Raw genomic sequence first — 23,738 nt, 5'->3', positions numbered from 1 at the left:
ATTCATTTATAGTAAAATACTTCTGGTGAAACAAAGAGCCTTGGAATTGATCTTAATGAAAAGAGATGAGTGAATCTGAAGTTGTTGAATATGTTAGGGGTAAAAAAAGCAGCACTTTGAAGTTTGTTCCAAGAGGTTTTCTTGAAGCCAGTGAACAGATTGAAAGGAAAGTATTGGAGCAGCTGGAAAGATGTGTGTGTTCATGGAAGCATCTAGATTTAACAGGTAAGACCAGTAAAGAATCAGAAAGGAACTTGACGTTGAGGCTGAACCAGCAAGGATATTTTTAGGAGACAAAGAAAGGAGTTGATAAAGCCAGGATATAATAGTTTGTTTTAAAACTTTTGGGGAGGGATGGATCATTCATTCCTGTTTGCATCAAGTATTATGAGATATCTCCTATGTGCCAGGTACGTGGGACAGAAGAATGAAAGATAAAAATTCTTGATGTCTTTGAACAAATGAGATGAGGTGTGTGCAAATAAGAAACTTAAATACCTATAAAATAATTGCGGTAATTGGGGATATATGCAAAATGGGAAGAACCTTTAAATATACCTAAAGGATCAAGGAAGGCTTCACATAGCAGATTATATTTGAACTTAAACTTGAAGGAAACATTTGAGTTTGCTAGGTGAACAGATAGGGGAAGGGCATTCTAAGCAGAGGGAAGTATATGCAAGGGCATGAAAAGGGCAAGGGGTGTTCTGGGAGAAAGAAGTCATGAGGTCATTTGGTGTCGTTTTCCTTGAAGTCTCAGTAGCAAATTTTTCCTTAGAGTAGAGGAAAAGTAATTTCCCAAATCTCTTTTGTTTTTGTGCCCAAAACTGTAATAAAATTAATTAAACGTTCTACCTTAATTTATCTGAAACCATAAGAATTTTAGGTTTAGTGCTTGACAAAGAGAAAACTATTTGGATGACAACCCCAAATTAATTTCAGGGTAATTGGTAATTGGTCACTAGCGCTACTCAATGGTTATGTTAACTATCTGCCCTCAGTTTAAGTAAAAGTGTCTTTTAAGTAGCTTTGACTAGGACTTGACTCTTAAGAGTGTAAGCTTAGAAATGACATCAGTTTAATAAAAGTCTCAAAGCCAAATCATTCTGTTTCTCCTGAGTGAAAGGAATAGTGAATTTCTGGTGATTAACCAAATAGTTAAGATTTGTGTAAACCAAATGTTAGATATTAAAAATTACTTAACTTCTTTCTTATATCCTCTTTGCCATCCCCCACCCCCTCTATCTTGGAGATTTTAGACGTGTTAGACCCTTGGTTTGTGAGGTTTAGTTTCAGTATGATGAGTTTGAGGTGATTGTAGAGGATCAAAATAGAGATATTCCATAGACAACAGGTTTATTCAGTTAAACATATAGGATTTCTAGCTTAAGTAGCTTAGTATCTGCTACACATTTTATTAGAAACAGAAAACTAGTATACTGTCCTGCATACAGGGTCTTTTGAGGATAATTGCATAACTCATCCCAATTCTGGCATCGTTTTCCTTTTTTACTGTATTTCATATAAAATAAAAAGATGTTTACTTAAAAAGTAAGGGAATTTGTGAGGGGGATTAGAGAAGGTTGTCTATGATCACAAATTCATCCCAAGTGTATTATAGACATCAAAGCCGCAAATGCTAAAAGAGATACGAGCCATCATACTGCTGGAATGTCTACAAATAAATCATATGTAATATCACTTTTAATAGTTATGGATATCAGATTTCAGCTGCAACTATCAGAGCTCAAATTTACAACATTTTTAGAGTGAATTTCAGCTTAAGAAATGCAATCAACACGTACTAACTGAGCACCACACTGGTGCATGGCACAGTGTTTAGGCTTTGTGGAATTTTCCAGAGAAATTCAAGACATGGCTGCTGTCTTTGAGAAGCTAACAGTCTATTTGTAATAACAGATTGTCATATATGTGAAACAATTTAGAGAGCAATAAAATGGCTACTTGGTTAATCGAAACCTAGGTGGTATGGTATAGGAAAAATGCCTTCATAGAGTAGATAGGGAAGGTTCTAGGTGGAAGGTATGACTTGAGATATGCCTTAAAGGATATAGGATTTAGAAAAGGGAGGGAAGGGAATTCTAGGATAGAATTATAGCATGAGCTAAGGTAGTGACACGAACTCAGAATGGTAAGAATATGGGGAGTGGGGATAAGGGAATGTAACTAGAATGAAGGGAAGTAATGGATAGAGTAGGGCCATATCCTAGAGCAGGCATTGGCAAACTTTTCCTGCGAAGGGCTGGAAAGTAAATATTTTAGGCTTTGTGGGCCATATGGTCTCAGTCACAACTACTCAATCATGCTGTAGTATGAAAGCAGCCATAGACGATAAGTAAAGGAATGAGCGTGGATGTGTCCAAAACCATTTTGTTTAGAAAAACAGGCAGTGGCCTGAATTTGGCCCACAGGCTGTAGTTTGCCCTCCCCGGTCCTAGAGCTACAGTTCCCAAACTGTGTGCCAAGCTGCACATAATGAACTCACAGGGGAGCCAAAGGATATTTAAGATTTTTGAGGGAAGTACAGTGATACTTGACTTATGTCTATAAACAATAGAAATTGTTTTCTATTGCTGTTGGAACAAATTGCCACAAACTAACTAGCTTATGACAACACTGACTTATCTTAGAGTTCTGTAGGTTAGAAGTTCAACACGGATCTCGCTGGGCTAAAATCAAGGCGTTGGCAGGGCTGCCCTCCTTCCTGGAGACTCTAGGGAAGAATCCACTTCCTTGCCTTTTCCAGCTTCTAGAGCCTGCTGGCACATCTTGGCCCGTGGTCCTCTTTCTCCATCTTCGATGGAGTGTTGAGCCCTTCTCACATCACATACTCAAATGACCTTGCTTCTGTCATCGCATCTTCTCTGATTCTAACTCTTCTGCCTCACTCTTTCACTTTTACGGACCCTTGTGATTGCATGGGATAATTCAGAATAATCTCCCTATTTTAAGGTCAGCTGATGAGTAATCTTAATTGCATCTGCAACCCTAATTCCCCCTTGCCATGTAACCTAATATATTCGCAGGTTTCAGGGATTAGGACACAGACATCTTTGGAGGACTGTTACTCTGCCTACCACAGTCTGCCCTCTGGGTCCCAAAGATTCACTTACGTCTCACGTGCAAAATACGTTCACCCCACCCCAATACCCCCAGAAGCCTTAACTATTACAGCAACTCAAAGTCTAAACTCTCATCTTAATGTCATCAGCTCAAAATTCCCAAATCTCATTGTCTAAATCAGGTATGAGTGATACTCTGTGTCTGATGCATCCTGAGGTAAAATTCCTCTCCATCTGTAGACGTGTCTTTTTTCTTTTTGGTATTTTGCTCCCAAAATACACTGATGGTACAGACATAGGATACTATAGATATTCCAGTTCAAATGGGAAGAAAAATTGAAGGAAAAAGGAGTTGCAGGTTCCAAGCAACTTCAAAATTTAACCAAGCTAACTCCATTCAATTTCAAGGCCTGGGAACAATCTTCTTGGGCCTGCAGCTCCACCCTCTGGACTTAGGGCTCTGCCCACTGGGCTCATGGCTCCACCCTCAGAGTCATCTTTCCTTTTTCATGAAGGGTAGCATGTATTTGCAGGTGAGTAGTTTCATCAGCCTGTTGTCTGACTATAGAGTTTTTGGAAGTCCAACAGCCTTCTTTCATTTTATGCTCTCTCTATCCCATTCAGTCCAATCTAGCAGCTTCTGTGCCAGTATGCCATTCTCAAGAACCTTATGCTTCTCACATGTATGTCATGGATATTCACTCCATCAGACAAGAAGTTCTTGACAGCTCTTTCCTCGATAATCCTGTTTCTCTTCTTGGCTTCTACTGAGTTGGCTGTGGAGACCTGAGGCACGTGTTTAATCTTTTCAAAGAGCTTTTTGTGTGACTGAATGCTGTGATCTTTTGATCTTTCTGAGATATTTGCAAAAGGTTGTCCAGCCACAGCCTTAGCTCTTTCTCTAGAACATGCTTTCCTAACAGTAAAATTTTAGCGTCTTTTGCCATCTGAATAGGCTGAGAATTTCCAAAACCATTAAGTCTTGGCTCCTTTTCGTTCTTCCCTCAATTTATCTCTTTCCTCTCACATTTTACATAAGCAGCCAGAAGATACCAGGCCACACTTTCAACACTTATCTTGGAAATCTCCTCAGCTGAATGTCCAATTTCATCATTTACAAGTTCTGCTTCCCACATAACTAAAGAACACAATTCTGCTAAGCTTTCTGCCACTATGTAACAAGGATCACCTTCTCTCAAGTTTTCCAATAACGTGCTCCTCATTTCCTTCCGAGTCTTCACCAGCAGCACCTTTAACATTCGTAGCTCTACTAGTGGTGTCTGTTCACTATGACTTAGGTATGCTCTAAGGAGATTTGTGTTTTCTTTACCATGCTCCTCACTTCCTTCTGAGCCCTCACCAGTGGGGTGTTTAACATCCGTATTTCTACTAACAGTCTGTTCAAGGCAGTTGAGGCTGTTTCTCTCATGTTCCTGAAATTCTTCCATCCTCTGCCCCCTGCCCAATTCTAAAGCAGCTTCCACATTTTTAGGTATTTGTTATAGCAGCACCCCACTTCCAGGTACCAAAATCTCCTACACTCATTTTAATTACGTCTTTGTGAATCTGAGTTTTGGGTGGTTGCTGTGATAAAAAGCAAATAATACATGAAAATCAGTGTTGAATAAGAAATGAGGAAAGCTGTGTCCAATTTGACTCCAAGGTTTGAGAAGTTGTACAGTACTCAACAGGCATACACATCCAATTAGTAAGTAACTCTGGTTATTTACGAATGAAACAGAAATATTTTTTCCACTTATGTGTATTTTTTCAAATGGATTCTAAATTTTAGTACATAAATACTTACTAAGTTGTTTGAACCTCACCGTTTAATGAATGGAACTGGTACGTATTTCTTTTGACTTAAGGGTGCCATGAACTGAGAAGGTTTGAAAACTTCTGTCTTAGAGGGACGTTGGGTAGAGTAGTTGATGCCTTAGGCAATGAGAATTCATTATGTATTCTTCAATAGGGGAGTAACTTGAACACTATCTTAAGAATATAGTGCGTTATACATATATACTGCTTTATGGTTTATAAGGTGCTTTACATGAATTATGTCAGTTGATATATCTGGCAACAGAAAGTAGGATGGGTTGAAGGAAGGATTAAAGGCTGTTGGAGTAATTTAAGTGTGAGGTGAAGGTCTGAAATAAGAATACCTGTGAAGAAGGAAGTATATGACAGATACTATGAAAAAAGATCAAAAGAATTTGGTGATATATTGATAATGGGATAAGGGAAATAAAGGAGAAGGATGAATCAAAGATCACTTCAACACCTCAAATTTAGTAGACTAGGATATTGGCAGGATCATTGATAGAATAATGAGGCTGGGAAAAGGAAAAGTTGTGTGGAGTGGCAATGGTGGGAACTAGATTGTAGAGGATGAGGAAAGGAGAATGAAGAGGAGGTAGTGACTTAGACCACATACATCAGGATTGGAGAAGTAAAAGGAATTTGATTAACAGGACGGTGGAGTCAAGTCAGGGTTTTTGCAAAAAAGAATGGGGTTTCAAAATACGTGAGAACAGTATCTTGATTGAAGTGGTGATTACGTCCCTGTATGCATCTGTCAAAACTGATAGAACTACACACTCAAGGTGAATTTTACTCTATGTAAATTTTACCTGAGAACAGAGATTTATTTTTCATTTTTAAATTGAGATATAATTCATATACCGTAAATGTCAACATTTGAAAGTGCACAGTTCAGTGGTTTTTGGTATATTCACAAAGTTGGGCAACTATCACCAGTATCTAACTCCAAAACATTTTCATCACCCCAAAACAAACCCCTTGTCCATTAGCAGTCACTCCACATTTCCCCTTCTCTCCAACCTCTGACAACCACATCTACTTCCTTTTTTCCCCCAATTTTTTTATTGTGGTAAAATACATATAACATGACCATCTTAACCATTTTTAAGTGTACACTTCAGTGATATGAGTACATTCATATTGTCAAGCAATCATCACCACCATTCGTCTCCAGAACTCCTTTCACTTTGCAAAACTGAAACTATACCCATTAAACAGTAGCTCCTCATTCCCTCACCCCCTGGCAACCACCATTCTGCTTTCTGTCTTTATGATTTTGACTACTCTGAGTATGAGGGGTGGAATCATACAATATTTGTCTTTTTGTAACTGACTTATTTCACTTAGCATAATATCCTCGAGCTTCATCAGTGTTGTAGCATGTGTCAGAGTTCTCTTCTTTTTTTAAGGCTGAATAATACTCCACTGTATGTGTACACTACATTTTGCTTATCCACTCATCCATTAATGGATACTTGGGTTGCTTCCATGTTTTGGCTGTTGTGATTTATAATTATTTTGTTTTATATTAGTATAGACACACTTGCTCTCTTTTGGTTACTATTTACATGGAATATCCTTTTCTATCTTTTCACTTTTAACCTATTTCTGTCTTTGTATCTAAAGTTAGTCTCCTCTAGACAGTGCATATTTGGATCATGTTTGTTTACTCATTCTACCAATTTCTGTCTTTTGATTGGAGAGTTTGATCCACTTACATTTAAAGTAATTACTGGGGCCGGCTGGTGGCTTAGTGGTTAAGTTCGCACACTCTGCTTCAGTGGCCCAGGGTTCACAGGTTCAGATCCTGGGCGTGGACCTACATACTACTTATCAAGCCATGCTGTGGTAGCATCCCACATACAAAATGGAGGAAGATTGACACAGATGTTAGCTCAGCAACAGTCTTCCTCAAGCAAAAATAGGAAGATTGGCAATAGATGTTAGCTCAGGGCCAAACTTCCTCACCAAAAAAATTAAAAAAAAAACTGATAAGGGTGGACGTCTGTCATTTTATTGGCTTTTGCCTGTATGCTCTATAGATTTTTGACCCTAGTTTCCTGCATTACTGTCTTCTTTTGTGTCTAGTTGATTTTTTGTAGTGAAACATTTAAATTCTTCTCATTGCCTTTTGTGTATATTCCATAGCTATTTACTTTGTGGTTATCATGGAGATTACATGATCCTTTGATCAGGAGCAACAGCAGCAACCAGAACACAAATGCTTGATATTTGGAGGACGGGGCCCTTTTTGCCCACCCTGGATCCTGCAAGCGGCTCTTGGAACGTGTGTACAGCTGCCTGCCACTGGGCTGGGGGTGGGAGATTATAGCTACTACTACACTAAGAGCTGAAATTTGCCAATTTACCCTCCAAGCCTTCCCCTGGAGATTACAAGTCTTCAGTAGACTCTAGAGGTCGAAGTAGTTACATCCGACAAATTTGGCTAGTGCGGTTTTTGTCTAGGTGAGGAGTCAGATTCTTGGTGCTTCCTAATCCACTGTCTTCCCAGAATCTTGCCTAATCTACTTTTTTTTTTTTTTTTGAGGAAGATTAGCCTTGAGCTAACTACTGCCAATCCTCCCCTTTTTGCTGAGGAAGGCTGGCCCTGAGCTAAGATCCCTGCCCATCTTCCTCTCCTTTATATGTGGGACGCCTACCACAGCATGACGTGCCAAGCGGTGCCATGTCTGCAGCCAGGATCGAAACCAGCGAACCTGGGGCCGTGGAAGCGGAACGTGAACTTAACCGCTGTGCCACCGGGCCGGTCTCTACTTCTTTTTAAAGTAGATTTAAAGTATAATTTTAAGAGAAAACAAGGAATAATTCTTCACCTATCCTACATCCTTGAGGGAAGCATATAAACATAGAGGAAGTAACATTGGTTGGAAGGGAATAAGAGCTTATAGCGGAGCTCGTATATGATTAATTTTCTCTGTGTAGTCAGAATCTAATGTAATATGAGCAAAGTGGAGGTAAGGAAGAATTCCTCTTAAGGAGAGAAGAGTTCTGCAAAAATCTTGGGGAACGATCCAGGGAGTCGAGATTTTTAAAATACTGAATTTGTAGTATTTCGGGTGTGTTCAGCTCTACGTTAAATTGTGGTTCTGGCTTGTAGAATTAAATCGGAATCAGGCATGAGAAACTGACGGCTTTTAAAAGTCAAATTCAGATTTTGACTTATACACATTACGTTTTTTGGGTCCGTTGTTGTTCATTTGGGAAGAGAGATAAAGGAGAAAGAACCAGAGCCAGAACTGGGGTACAGCCTACACTAACAACTATGTCATAGAAGGTTGAAGGGGACTTTGTTGCCCATTGGTGCTGTAACTGCTGTGGGTCAACATTTGGATGAAGAGGAACTATGTAGACATTTTTAAGTTAATATTTGATTGATTTGAAATAGATAGGATGCAGCAGTGGATCCTGTCTTTCAACCTGGTCCCAAGTTGTTTACCTGTAGTCATCTGACAATTGAATCACCCCATCAGCTCTTCAGTATTTGGCTCTGGTTTAGTCCTCTCAGTTTAGTTCACTGTCATTGTCTGTAAGCTTAACTCCCCTCCCCATGATTCTAAAAGCCCTGAAAATTTGGAGCACATGGTACGTTTTAGGACTTTCACCATTTTACCTTTTCAACCAAAGTGACGATTCAATATTATGACTTTGTAATTTTGACATGTAATTTGCAAAGGCAGTATGTTCCCATCCTAGTTTCTGAAAGTGCAGGTGTTCAGACTATGCTGAATATTCTGAATTGTCGGCTTCTGTGATGTGGAAGCATCTCAAACATCACAAAATTGTTCAACAAATCCTCAACATTGATGTGCTTCTTTTTGCTTTTCTTTCAGGTTGACAATAAATGCCCTTGCCCAGAAGCTCAATGCTTATTGGAAGGAAAAGACATCCCAAGAGAATTTTGAGAGCTCAGCCATAGCCAGGCCAATACCGTGAGTAGTAAATCTAGAATGTAAAAGTATTAGGGGTAATGTTCGTAGAGCAAATGGAAAGAACAAGGGTAAGATGGTGCTTTTCACATAGGGAAGTTTAATGAAATAAAATAGAAAATCACAGGTACTAATTTCATCATTTTCTAGACCTCTTCATTCTAGTTTAACACTTGTGTGGTTTGGATCATAAATATGAAGAGTTTAGTACTCTCAGTTTATCCTACAGGCAGTGTGATATAGTGGAAGATGATGGCCATTTAAATCAGACACTCCTGGGTTGAAAATCTGGATCTGCTTCTTAATAGTTGGGTGAGCTTGGGTAAGTAAGTCACTTCACCTCTCTGAGTATATTAAATTAGATGACATAACATTTTTAGCACAGTGCCTGGCATATAGTAGGTATTCAGAAATGTTAGCAAACTTCCCTTCTCTTTATTTGTAGTGAATATTGTTGGAGCTGTACCAGGGAATTTGAGAGTAGAAGTAGAGAACTCAGCATATCAGAAAAAAGATAGACTTTATTGGATCGAAGACAGGGAATTACACATAGAACTGTGGATCAGGATGAAAGGCCTGAGTAAGCCAGGAAAGGAGCATCATACAGAGGATAGAATGTATGACGACACATATGCAGTCAGTTACACCACCATCAAGACAAAGATTAGGGTGGTAAAAGTTTATTTGGGGTAGGCAACTGGGGTTTTTTTTTAATGGAAATCATCAGACACGTGTGTGATATAAAATTTCGTTTCAAGTGCAACATGATCAACTGCTGTATGAATATTACTATCTTACTCTAAAAATCTCTGCTCCTGTCCAACCTCCATGATTTTCAGAGAAATACAAATTAAGATGAAATGCCATTTTTTTGCCTTTCAAATAAGTGATGATTAATGCAGTGAACCAGATGTTCATAAATTTCTGGAGTGTTTGTATGTATGTTATACAACCTTTCTGGAGGCAGAATTATAATAATGATTACTATTTACTGAGTACGTACTTATAGGCCAGGCACTGGTCTAAGTTCTTTACATGTATTTACATTTATTTAATCTTCACAACAACTGTATGAGATAGAGGATATTATTACTTCTTTACAAATATAGACACCGGTACCCTGAGAGCTTAAGTAACTTGCTCAAGATGAGGCAAGTGGAAAGTTGTAGATCCAAGTTTCAAATATAGGCAATCAGACCCCAAACCTGAGTTCTTAACCACAACATGCTTCTGGAAGGATGCAATGAAGGGAACACGGTATAGCCCCTTCAACTACATTTTTATTGCAAGCACAAGCTAAAAGCCTCTTCTGTCTGCCTGGATGGAAGGATCTACCGTGGTGTGCATATGACCCGAGGCAGAGAGTTGCTATCTAATACTTGTCCTTGAGAGAGTGATATTCGCAGCCTTCCACGAGAGACTCTTCCGTGCGTGTGCATGTAAAACCAAAGCTAATATGACCTTTCCTCTCCCTTCCCACTACTGCTGAAACTGCGTTTTGCTGGCTCTGGCTCTAAATAAAACAGTGGCTATATGGAAATATATAGACACCAGAGGTCAGGCCTGAGCTTAGAGTGGGGTTGCAAGGCTGGAGCAGCCTGGAGCTAGGAGATAGGAAGCTATATATCTAGAATGTGTACGAACTCTCTTTGTTAAAACAGTTTTAAACAAGAAGAGGATGTTGTATTTGAGTGATAGAATTATAAGTACCTTTTGCTTTCTTTTTTGTGTCTTTCTGTATTTTCCAGTTGTTCTGTAATGAGTTTATGTTGCTTTTATAACTAGCAAAAAGCACTATTTAAAAAGATAAGAAAAATATTGAACTAGGACATAAAAGAACCACACTACTTTATTGAAATGCCCAGTATAAGAGCAGTATAAATGCAACATACACAAAACCCACCCTAAGCTAAATTAACATGTTTTTCAAATTGGCCCTAGGTGCCCCTCTCCCCTCGTTCTGTGTCTTTTCTCCAGCCTTCCCTCTTCCCACTGCAGTCTTCTTTTCACGCCTTAGATGCTGACTACTTCTGTTATATATGGACTACCTCCTTTCACAGAGAGACTCATTCACTCTAAGGTGTAGGAGACTGAGTTTCGCTTCCTGGGGGAGATGGGAATGGGTATGTGTTTTAAGAGTAGAACTCTGGAAAAAATTTGTCTTAATAATTTAACCCAATTATTGGCCTGGAGCCACCATTTCTAGTTATGAAATTTAATCAAGTTTATATTACTTTTTAAGATTAACTCTGGGAGTATCAACCTAATACAATTTTGATTGAAGTATGAGCAAAGACTTTTTGAGAGGAAAAAAGAGGACTAGGGAGTCTGCAGGGAAATGGGGCAGACATGAAGATGCTGATGCTTCAGAGCCTCCCGCAGAGGCCTTTTAAACCTGTCACGGAATTGGATAGAACCAAAGAAAGTGATTCTATGGAGTTGATTTCTTGGTAATATTGTAATATATATATAATTTTTTTCCTAGTTAATAAATTTTAGAGTTAAAATTATCCTCTTATTTGCTTAGAACAAGAGATTACAGAGTGAATATTATTGGCCTCCCTAAATAGTGGTAGCTCATCATGTTAATGCTTGTTACTATTTTTTCATATCCATGTCTGGTGGTGTCCTATCATTATTTTTTTATCTTTGAAGTTCAAGATATATATATCTTGGACACCTCGACTATAACAGTTGTAACACATTTCATATATAAAATGATGTTCTTTCTCCTTTAGAGTATGCCTTGCTAATGTAAGACAGAGCACAGAGCTAGAATATGGACAGTCATACTTCTGTTTTCCTTCATTCAGGAAGATTCCTGACCAGACATGGGTACAGTGTGACGAGTGTCTTAAATGGAGGAAGCTTCCTGGCAAAGTTGATCCGTCCATACTACCTGCAAGATGGTTCTGTTACTATAATTCCCATCCAAAGTACAGGTAAGGTTAGGACTCAGTATTATGCCAGAGATAACTCCTGACTTGCCTCTGTATTCTAAAACACTTTTCATCTCAAGTCCACACTCTTCAGCCTGGCATTCAAGCCCCTGTGCTAACGGGTCCCACTCTACCTAACCAGCCTTATTTTTCATTGTATCTTAACACAAACTGTGTGCTTTAGCTAGGCCTGTGGCTTCACTATTCCCCACGCATACCACGCTTATTCCCTCCTCCATGGCTTGATAGTGTCATTGCCCTTGCTTACAGGGACTTTCTGCATTCTGTCTGCCTACCCAAATCGCAACCATCTGGGAAGCTTAAGTATTTTGTGTGGTACTTTTCCTGTTGACAGTAGTTGACAGTGATTTTACTCTGGCTTCCTGTGGTTTTTAATTCTTGATGTTTGCTCACATACTGTTTTGTATTTTTTGGATGCTTTTCATATTTATTTACTTTGGCTCTTCAAGAGATGTAAACTATTAGAGAAGGGCTTTACATTTCAGATCTCCAGACATGCCTGAGCGCTTCTCCATGGAGAGTAGCTGGGATTGTGAGATTAGAATATGGCACTGAGTGCTTAGAAGTCTCATTTTTGAACCATGCATCGCCTGTCAGTTTACACTCAGTTCAGGAGACATGGCCTTCCGGGACACTTTGCCCCCTTATAAAAATGGGTATAACATAGACTTTCCAATTATTATTAATTTTTGTTTCTTTCTAGGATTACTTTTGACCAGTGAACACATTTTCTAGCACTCCTTTCAGTTTTCACTCCTAAAATTCTCTTCCTTGTGCTTTACGTATATCAAATGTCTTTTCATTTATAGAATTCTCTTTTTTCCTCCTCTTTGCTAATCTCTGTTCTGTTCTGTATATGATGTAAACACCTAGTCCCTTATTGCTGCTTTCTGTCATAGCCTCTGATTTTCTTCTTCAGTCATCATCACCTGGTTTAGGAATTCTCATGCTTCTAGATTGCCCCTTGGGAATTACTTTCTTATAGATAAGAGGCAAAAGACTTAGATTCCAGACTCAGCAATAGTCTCTTTGTATGGGCTCTCAAGCAAGACTTTTCTATGGTCTCAAGACAAGCAAGTTTCTCTTGTGCTTGAACTTCACTGTGTAAAAATAGGGATTATGCTTCATGCTGCCCATGATAATATGAATTTTGTAGCTGTTGCGTACTTTGAATGTCTTGGGAGAAAGGTAATACATGCACCAAAAATAATTATCTGATAGTATGCCTTGAAATAAGAATTGTTACACGTTAACCTGCACACAGGTTTTGCAATATGGGTGGAATCTGAACTCTATACTGTTAGAGGGTTGTTAACCTGCCTTATCATAGTTGTGAGGAAAGTAAAGGTTAAAAGTGAAGGGCATATTTTGTTTCCAAATAATGATTTCTTCTCCATATTCCAGGAGATGCTCTGTTCCAGAGGAACAAGAACTCATTGATGAAGACCTGTACTTGAGCAAAGCTAAGAAACAGTTGAGTATACCTGAGGTGGTGTTCTGTATCACACAGTAGACCCTTCCTAATAGGATAGGGGTGTTTTGAGAAAATGGATGATTTTGGGGGGAGGAATTTTAATGATTTCCCTCCTCACCTCTCTGTTCTTCCAATTCTTTGTTCCTTGTAATCATCTCCTGAATGTCTCAACTAATGATTGTCCTTAGTGTCTCTTCCTCCCTCCACATGCCTTCTCTTTGGATGGGGCATTTGAAATCTCTCTTTAGTAGGAGAGTTCAAGAAGGCACCCTTAGTTACTCGGTGAGGCTCACACTATTTCTAATTTGGAAGGAACATTATAACCTAATTCTATAATTGGTAATCCATTTCAGACTGAGAAATTTCACGAGTGAACTAAACAGCACTTTTATCTTCTCCTAGAGATCAAACTGTTGAGAAGAAGAAGGTGACAGTGGAAAATGAGAACCACCAGGTGAGAGACAGTCTGCCCTCTTCCTTTTCTCACACAAAATTTTCCCCAACAGAGGACATAGGTTGAAGGAAGCAGCAATCTTGAAAGCTGCATAGAAATAATGAACCATTTGTTCTGGTGGTCTTTTTTTCATTGGATCTTTGGATTTTGCTTTTATCTGCTGTTACTGATGTTCAGATCACCAAAAACAGAAGAGTGAAATCATGTATTTCCCAGATTTGTATTCATTACCGATTCTGCACAGTGTGAATGTCACATTTGGTGTCATGGAATACTCAGGGTCATGGTCTATCCTCATACAGGCTGCTCCTGTTGAGTTTCTAGTTTTCCTCAGTCTTCTTTCTTCCAGGATTCAGGGGTGATTCCTTCCTCATTCCTCTTGGGAAGAAGGGGTGGTTCTTTGTGCCCCTCCCCCATCCCTGCTTTCAGGCTGGCTGGCTTTATGAAGACTCTGCTGTTTTGAATTTTCAGGAGCACTGTCTCTCGGACATGGGTGCCCAGCTCCGGACGCTGAAGGGTGCAATAAGGTTGGCCGTCCTTTCAGGGACACTCCTTTCCTGACAGCCACCATGGCACCCATATATCTTTCCCACCCAACCTTGCTTTTCTGCATGATTTTCCTCTTGACCCTCTTTCCCAGAGATATCTGCTAGTGGCATGTTAGATCCACCTTCCACCCACTCAATCAGGGTAGGTCAGACTGGTGAGGATAGAGGCAATTTAATACTAATTCTTCTTCTGACATCCTACCAAGACCCAAGGTATATGAATCAACAGGTTTCATACCCTCATGTCTTGGCTTAATAGTCTGATCTAGAGATTGGGAGATTTCCTGGGACTGCCCTGTCCTCATTCAGTTTGCCTTCCCTTTATATTCCTTCACTGTCATTGTTCATACTATCTTCATAGGCTGGCTCTCCCACAAGATCCCAGATGCATGCCTCTGTGTGTGTGCACTATGAACTTATGTTAGTCTTTAGCATGCATTTCTCCAAAACCAGCACAGACAGTTGCTGCAATGCTTATTCCCTCTACCCCTATCTTTATCACAGATCTCAGAGGAATGAAAACCCAGCCTTAAACTGGGTCACCAGAGAGCATTAGATAGTGATTAGGGGGCCTGAGTTTATTTTGTGGGTGGGATGACTCTAGGAGCCAATAAGTGAGTTGGGGAAGTCTGTTGGTGTCCAGCTGATAAGGTTATAACTGAACGTGCCTGGGTTCAGTGTTCTAGTGTACATTACTGCGTGCTGTTTGTTTTGTGTAGGAAACAGTTTTTTTTTTTATTTGGCAAGTATTTTCTCCTAGCATCAGAAGGATTGACTCAACCTTTGGTATTTAGTTTGAAATTGGGATTTTCATGAATCTTTTCTTTTTTCGCTAGGTATTCACTAATCCACTGAAGATCCCTACTATTCAAGATATGGATGAATTGAATAATAAGACAGTTGGATATGAGGGAATTGATAGCCCTGGTCGACTTCCTTCTGTTGGAGAAGAAAGCAAAACACCTTCTCTTCAACTTAAGCCTCTGGATTCGAGTGTTTTTCAGTTTTCCAGGTGGGTGAAAAACATAGTCTGTCTTCAGTTGTGAGCCTCGGGTCTGTTTTCCTATGAAGTCAGTTGGTATGGTTATCATGTTTATGTTTTTCCTAAGGCCTAGCATGGAATTCAGAAGAAGAAACACCATTTGGGGTTGATAAAGTTGTATGTTGCGTGTACCCCCAATTTTTCAACATTACAAGTGCTATGACAACTTTTTCTATCTATCTCTCTACTTTTCTTTGTTTTTACTTTTTTGAGGTGATCGTCTGATGAATGCTCCTTTATGTGTTATGTATTCACATTATGTTGGAAATTGTGTAAGTGACATAATGGACATGAAAACTCTTTGAAAAGCATAATGTGCTGTACAAATGTAAGGTAACGTTACATAGATAAGCACTGTTTCTTGTTTTAAGTTTAGGAATATTGAAGTCCCGTGGGCCCCATAGGCCTAGCACATATTGGCCACATATAAAAATAACTATTAGCAGTTCGTGCCGTTAGGTAAGCCTTCTAGTCCATTGTTTCCTGGAGTAAATTATTAGTATAAATTTAGTCTTGGGCTTTACTTGTTCATCTTCTAGTATCTCATCAATATTATTTTGTTCATCTTTTTAACGCAGAGGAACATACTTTTTCTTAAACATCAGAAGTGTTTGAAGCACTGAAAGATATGAGTGCCCCTGTACTGCCATTGGACTGGAACTCAGGACTCCTATTTATGACTTGCTTTCTCCTCTCTACTATGCTTCTCACTTCTGGCAGGGCCAAGCCGTAGGGCAGGTACAGAGTTGCTTTCCAATAGAAGCTTCTACAGTTAGCAATAACGTGACTATTACATAGTGGCTTGTGAACTTTTTGTTGACCCTTTTTAGTTTAAATATCTTCTTAACATATTATAGGTTAGAAGCAATGAAATACATAACGGTAAAAATAACTCCTGGTTTTTTCCACCAATGTTACTGATTCTTTTTCCTGTTTCTGGCTTCTTAGGTGGGTCTTTTCAGCTTTTCATCTAAACAAACATCTCTACATGTATACAAGTCCCCTATTCAGTGATTCTTCCACAATTAAGCCCTATAGATATTGGAAGAACCCCATGACCCCCTCAGTATGAACAAAAAGTCTTAAGAGGAAGTAAGCTATTAGGAGAAAAACTAATAAAACTCTAAAGAAATTAAATGAGAGTCTGTATGAAAGCGTTTATAGCAGTACCTTGGAAGATAGTAGGTAATCAATAACTAATGGTTGAATCTGAGTCATATAAAAGGACCAATTTCTAAGATTGAACTATGCAGCGAGGGGGTAAGAAATATAGTCCCGTCAGTCCTCAGGGGCTTGAGCATAATTCTCATGTTCCCATCCATAGTTTTTCCAACTCTCATTGTGGTTGGGAGGGGTGTACAATAAGGTGATGTGTGTTTTTGAAGCACATTGTTACCCCCTACCTCGATCTCCTTGAGATGGTCATGTATGAGAATTGCCACTGGAATATCAAGGTGTCATTGCTCTTGAAGACTCTCTTTACCCTGCTGAGCCTTCTTTTCCTTTTCTTCAGTGTTTCTTTTGTTACTCTAGTGATGTTTGGTAACCTGAATGAGATTACAGATGCTAATCTGTTTAGGTGTGTATTTTATGAGTGTAGTATGGCAGTACATCCATTGGGTGGCATACTTCATCAGTCTTTATTGAGATTTCTGTATGAGTCTTTATGGAAGTGCTATATCCAGGGTTTTGGCTGTAGAGGACAAGTAAAGTACTTTGACTGTTCATGTGTAATTTTAATTTGAGAATAATATTATTTCAGTAGAGATACATGATAATTGATGCTGCTAATGTCATGTTATATGTGAGGTCAGTAAATGATGATTATGTCATTTCAAGCTACAAATATAGGGGGATTCAGATTGATTGGAAAGAGTCTGCCTTTTGATAGGGGAAAATGAAAGTGCTCAAGAGTTTACTAAAATTTACAGGGTTTTCTGGTAAAACAATTTTAATGGAATAATAGGTTTAGTCAAGAGTTACAAAGAATCTCCTTTGTTATTATCAAAACCTAGAGCTGATAAGGGTCCTTGGGTCATGTTGTACAGCTCTCTAACTCTAGATAAAATAAAGCCTACACTATTCAAAAGAGTTTTTAAAAGTTCTAGTGGAGTAGATTATATGACCTAGCAGGGGCTCCAGAGGTGTCATTGGAAACAGTTTTTTGAGTCTCACAAATCTAGCAAGGGGAGGGGAGGACTTGCAACAAAGAAGAGATTTAGCCAGTATGTAAATGGGCATAAACTTTTAGGGGAGATAGCTTATTCTTTTAAAGGAAATGATCCCTTTCTGTTCCTTCATTCTACATATATTTGAGTGCTTACTGTACGAAAGGCAGTGTTCTAAGGCAGAGATGGAATCAAAGATGAAGGAGCTTGTGGTAGTCAAGTTTATATATGTAAGTATCCTCAGTACATGCTAGGTTTCATATGAGTGGTACAAACTAAGGTCTAGCATAGCCATAAGCATATCAACAAAAGCAAGACTTAGTGGCTGTAATTTACTTAGATATTTAGAGAGCCTTGGAGTAAGTTATATGTCAAAGGCTAACTAGTGCTTGTTTTAAAAGGATAACCAAAAAAAAAACCTATCCAATTAGACTCTAATGGTGGAAGGAGAGGAGGAGAGCCATTCTGATGTGTTTAAAGAAATATTTGAGGCAACAAACATGAGATAGAAATAGAAGAACAATTTTGCAAATGAATAAGATTGACTCAGGGGCCAGTATTAACTATTATGGTAAAATTATGGTTTAAATATTAAACCATATTTAAAATATGATCTTTGAAAGAGACTTCCAGAATGGAGAAACGAGGAGCATGATGGACTCTTTTCACCAACAAATAACCATTTAACTGGAAAATATTATTAAAACAAAACAGTCATTCCAAGTTCCTGGAAATTGTCCTAGGGGCATATAGCAAATGGAGAAGACATTCATTCAAGAAAATCTATTAAATCTCAGAAAGAACAGCAAGAGTCTTTGGCATTTAGCCTGCCCCCATCCCCCTCCAAGCTGTATTTTATGAAAACTACCCCAGGGAGCTCTAATCCAGGTACATATGGTCAAGAAGTTTGGGGCTCCCTCTTCCCCAGCTCCCAGTCTAGAACTGTGATTTTACCTGGGAGCGGCAGGCCACTGACATTTCTCATCTCCCCCAGTCCTGTCTTGCAGAAGCTCTATTCCAGGCAGAACCAAGAGGACTGAGTCTCTTTTTCCCACTCAGCTTTCACTTCCCCTACCCAGACCCTACTCAGAGAGTGGAAGCACTCACCTAGGGACAGCATGCCAAGGATACTGGACCCCTATTGCTCCAGCCCCAGCTTACTTATAGGGAAAAGTTTAGTGCCAGAAAGAGCAAGCCAAAAACCATCCCAGCATCCATTCACAAGAAAAGGTTTCACTCTTAGAGAAGTGGGCCACCGTCCCTGCCCTCAGCTCTTGCACAGTGGCACAGAGGTTCTGCTTAACGAGGGAAGCAGGCCTTAAAGATGAAGAACTCATTAGTTGTACCTGAAGGAACTGACTTTATCTGGAATAGATCATGGAGAGTTCCATTCCTGAGGGCATTGTCAAAAATGACAGAAATCTTGGTAGGGAACAATTAAGAGGGCACTCATAACCCCATGATACAAGTTACAAAAAGCAAAATGGCCAAGCAATCAGAAGTTTGGTAACAGAAGGAGCAAGGAAAAAGACTATGAGGAAGTGCTCTTCTGGGATCATAGTCAACCGTGGGGGTTAGGAAGGCTCACTCAGGAGCAATCAGACCAGGACATAAGGTGGACTTGAAAGCAGCCCCCAAGCCTCACACAGATCAAACAACAAAGGGCAGGAAACTCACTGGCACTAGGGTCTTAAACACAGCCTCTAAGCAACCACTGGCTGAACAATAAGCTACTCTGACCCAGGGACAATTCATGGGAAGCCAGCCTTAAAAATAAAATCATACATATCCCTCGTATTCTGGAAGACTAGGTGCATGCTCAAGGCTATGCCCTTTCAGAGGTGATTGGAGAGGGACAATCCAAGCTACTACTACCTGGCTGAATGTGGGGCAGAAGCATAAATTCCTTGGACTGTGATAGCAGCCTCCAAGCCACACATCCAGTGGTAAAAGGTAGAATTTAACTGGCTAAGGGGGCCTAAGGACAACATTTGACCTATGCTGACCCAGGGGTAACTCATGGATTGCCAGGTAAAAGATAACAATCAAGAAGAAATCTGAGCAGGAACATCAGAGGCTGCATACTGTAGGGGAAATAGATTTTATGTAGTCAGTCAGTTCAGCTAGGACACTAAATAAATAACCAAGAAATCAACAACCACCACCACCACTTGGAGGTGGGATCAGTGTCCAGAGTTTGCTATACCATATTATTGAAAATAGTCAGTTGTCAGCAGAAAATTATGAGACATACAAAGAAACAGGAAAGTGTGACCTGTACATAAGAAAAAAAAAGAAACAGGCAGTTCAAACCTGACACAGAAGTTGAATTTAGCAAAGACTTCAAAGCAGCCATTATAAATATGTTTAAAGAACTAAAGGGAACCATGTCTCATTAAGTAGAGAATATCAATAAAGGGACAGAAATTATTTTTAAAAAGAACAAAATGGAAATTCTGGAGGTGGAAGGTATAATAACTAACATGAACAGGAACATTTCACTAAAGGAACTCAACAGCAAATTGGAGTTGGCAAAAGAATGAATCAGCAAACTTGAAGGATATATCAATTTTAGGTTATGCTATCTGAAGAACAGAGAGAAAAAAGAATGAAGAAAAATGAACAGAGCATCAGAGAACTGTGAGACACCATTAAGTGCACCAACATATGCAAGATAGGAGTACAAGAAGAGAGGGAGGAAAAGGGGTAGAAAAAATATTCAAAGAAATAATAGCTGAAAAGTTCCCAAATTTGATGAAAAACCTTAATCTACACATCCAAGAAGCTCAACAAACTCAAAAGAGGATAACCTCAAAGAAAGTCACAGCCATACAGTCAAAATATTGTAAAAATATTGAAAGCCAAAGGCAAAGAAAGAAATCTTAAAAGCAGAAAGAGGAAAAATATCCATCATGTAAAAGAGAGCTCCAATAAGATTAACAGCTGACCTTTCATTAGAAACAATGCAGACCAGAAGGCAGTGGGATGACATATGCAAAGTACTGAAAGAAACACTGTTAACCAAGAATCTTAAATCCAGTAAAACTATCTTTAGAAAATGAAGGTGCAATAAATACATTCCCAGATAAACAAAAGCTGGTAGAATTTGTTTCTAGCAAAACTGCCATACAAGAAATACTAAAAGGAGTTCTTTAGGCTGAAAGCAAGGGACCCAGATAGTAACTCAGATTCACATGAAAAAATAATACTGACAATGGTAACTGTAATTATTTATAAAAGACACTATAATAGTATATTTCTTCCTCTTTCTATTCTTAACCAATTCAAGGAATAATTGCATGAAACAATATGTATAAATTTGTGTATAATTTCATATATGTATATAATTTTATTGTTGGGCTCACCTAGAAATGTAAAATGTTTGACAATAACAGCACAAAGGAAGTGGGTGGGAGCAAAGCTCTGTTGGAGTAAGGAAATAACACCAGATGGTAACTCAGATCCACAGTAAGAAATGAAGAAAATTAGAAATGGAAAAATAAGATGGTTGATTTAGCAAACTATAAATATTATAAATGTGTACTTGCTCTGTTGTCTTCTCTCAGCTTCCTCAATAGATATAACATTACAAAAAGTAATAATTATAGCAATGTATTGTTAGATTTGTAAACGTTAAACTAAAAAATATCCATATAACATGCGAAGAGGAATAGTAGTTCCAGGAAGAAAGGAACAAAGGCATGACACATGTAGAAAACAAAGCTAAATAGCAGACATAAATTCTGTCATATCAACTATAACATTAACATTAAATGTGACTAAATTAAATAATCAAAAGATGGAGATTATCAGATTGGATTTTTAAAACATATCCAAATGCACTATTTACAGGAGACATACTTTAGATTCAAAGATACAAATAGGGGACCGGCCTGGTGGTGAAGTGGTTCAGTTCATACACTCCACTTCGGCAGCCTGGGGTTCACACGTTCAGATCCTGGGCGTGGACCTAGCACTGCTTGGCAAGCCATGCTGTGGCGGCATCCCACAAAAAATAGAGGAAGACTGGCACAGATGTTAGCTCAGCGACAATCTTCCTCAAGCAAAAAGAGGAGGATTGGCAACAGATGTTAGCTCAGGGCCAGTCTTCCTCACAAAAACAAAAAAGATACAAATAGGTTGAAAATAAAAGGATGGAAAGAGATAATAGCGTGCAAACAGCAACTGTTAAGAGAGCTGGAGTGGTTATACTAATATCAGACAAAATAGACTTTAATTAGGAAATGTTACTAGATATAGAGAGGGACATTTTATAGTGATAAAGTCCATCAGGAAGATATAATAATTATACCCATATATAGACCTAACAACAGAACCCCCAAAATGCATGAAGCAAAAGCAGACAGAATTGAAAGGAAAAATAGGCAATTTAACTATAATAGTTGGAGACCTCAATACCCCACTTTCAGTAATGGACAGATAGATGATCAACAAGGAAATAGAAGAGTTGAAGAATGTGATAAACCAACTGGACCTGACAGACATATGCAGAACACTTCACCCCCATACAGCATATTCTTCTCAAGTGCATGTGAAATATTCTCCAGGATAGACCGTATATTAGACCATAAAACAAAACTCAGGGCTGGCCCCGTGGCTAAGTGGTTAAGTTTGCATGCTCCGCTACAGCGGCCCGGGGTTTCGCCGCTTCGGATCCTGGGTGTGGACATGGCACCACTCATCGGGCCGTGTTGAGGTGGCATCCCACATGCCACAACTAGAAGGACCTGCAACTAAGATATACAACTATGTACCGGGGGGATTTGGGGAGATAAAGCGGGGGGGGAAAAAAAAAGATTGGCAACAGTTGTTAGCTCAGGTGCCAATCTTTTAAAAAAACAAAAAAACTCAATAAATTTATAAATTTGAAAGGATTGATATCATACAAAGGTTGTTCTCCAACCACAAAGCAATTAAATTAGAAATCAACAACAGAAGGAAATTTGGGAGATTCACAAATATGTGGAAATTAAATAACACACTCCAAAATAACAAATGAATAAAAGAAGAAATCACAAGGGAAATTAGAAAATACCTTGAGAAGATGTAAATGAAAACAAAATATACCTAAACTTGTGGAATGAAACTAAAGAAGTACTCAGATGGAAAATTATATTTGTGAATGCTTATATTAAAATTGAAGAAAGATCTCAAATCAACAACCTAAACTTCCACCTTAAAACTCTAAAAAACCAACAGCAAGCTAATCTCAAATCAAGCTGAAAGAAGGAAATAACAAAGATCAGAATGGAAATAGAGAATAGAAAAAGCACCAGAGAAAATCAGTGAAACCAAAAGTTGACTCTGAAAAGAACAACGAAAATTAATAAAACAATACCATTTACGGTAGCTTCAGAAATATTTGGGAATGAATTTAACAGAAGTGCAATCGAGACTTGTATACTGGAAACTACAAAATTGTTGAACAAGATTTAGAAGACCTAAGGAAATGGGAATACATTTCATGTTTGTGGATCAAAAGATTTAATGTTAAGATGATACTCCCCAAATTGAGCTACAGATTGAGTGCAATCCCTGTCAAAATATCAGCTGGCTTCTCTGCAGACAGACATGGAGGAATATGACAAAAAGGAAGAAAGAGAGAAGAAACTATATAGTTGGAAAAGAATCCCTGGTATGTAAACCCTAGATTAATCTTTACTAAATGAGTGAATACAGGTCTGGAATAAGAGTCGATTCCTAGAGGGAAGAACCAGACGTTTACTTATAGAACTAATAAGTATTTATAGAACCAATAAGTAAAATCCACTTATTTTTCTCTCATTCACATAAAAGTTCCTTTTTGATTACCTCTTATGCGCAAAATATTGTTCCCTCATCGCCATCCAGCAGTTAGTTAAGTTCCCTTCTGTGAAGGAACTCATACTTTAGTAGGGACCCTACAATACACACACACACCCCCATACCCACACATGCACACAATAGAAAGTGATACATATTATAAGAGAATGCTAGAGCACTGTAGGAATTCATAAGTAGCATTTGAGCTGGACTTAGACGTGTGGTATTGCGGAGGAAAAGGGCATTTCAATCAAAAGAAGCAGCATGAGAAATCGTGGGGCATTCTGTTTGCCTGGTGTTTTTGAAGGGAAATAGTAAGAGATAAAGCTAGGGCCAAATTATGTCCTACCTCTGCCACTTACTAGCTACATGACCTCGAGAAAGTTAGCTAACCTCTCTAGTCCTAAGCATCCTCTTT

At 38.8% G+C, this 23,738-nt stretch overlaps 1 protein-coding gene across 1 annotated transcript in view; it reads left to right on the top strand.

Annotated features, from left to right (window-relative positions):
- Positions 1 to 23,738, top strand: part of MORC4 (MORC family CW-type zinc finger 4) — a 48,473-nt gene that overhangs the window by 19,940 nt on the left and 4,795 nt on the right. Inside the window, exons 10-14 of the mRNA XM_070503181.1 lie at positions 8,756 to 8,854; positions 11,665 to 11,793; positions 13,216 to 13,284; positions 13,688 to 13,739; positions 15,124 to 15,299. Coding sequence (XP_070359282.1) covers positions 8,756 to 8,854; positions 11,665 to 11,793; positions 13,216 to 13,284; positions 13,688 to 13,739; positions 15,124 to 15,299 — 525 coding nt within the window. The remainder of the gene's footprint in view (positions 1 to 8,755; positions 8,855 to 11,664; positions 11,794 to 13,215; positions 13,285 to 13,687; positions 13,740 to 15,123; positions 15,300 to 23,738) is intronic.

This window comes from Equus asinus, chromosome X (assembly GCF_041296235.1).
Source record: "Equus asinus isolate D_3611 breed Donkey chromosome X, EquAss-T2T_v2, whole genome shotgun sequence".
Lineage (NCBI taxonomy): Eukaryota > Metazoa > Chordata > Mammalia > Perissodactyla > Equidae > Equus > Equus asinus.
This window is presented reverse-complemented; position numbering and strand designations above follow the sequence as displayed.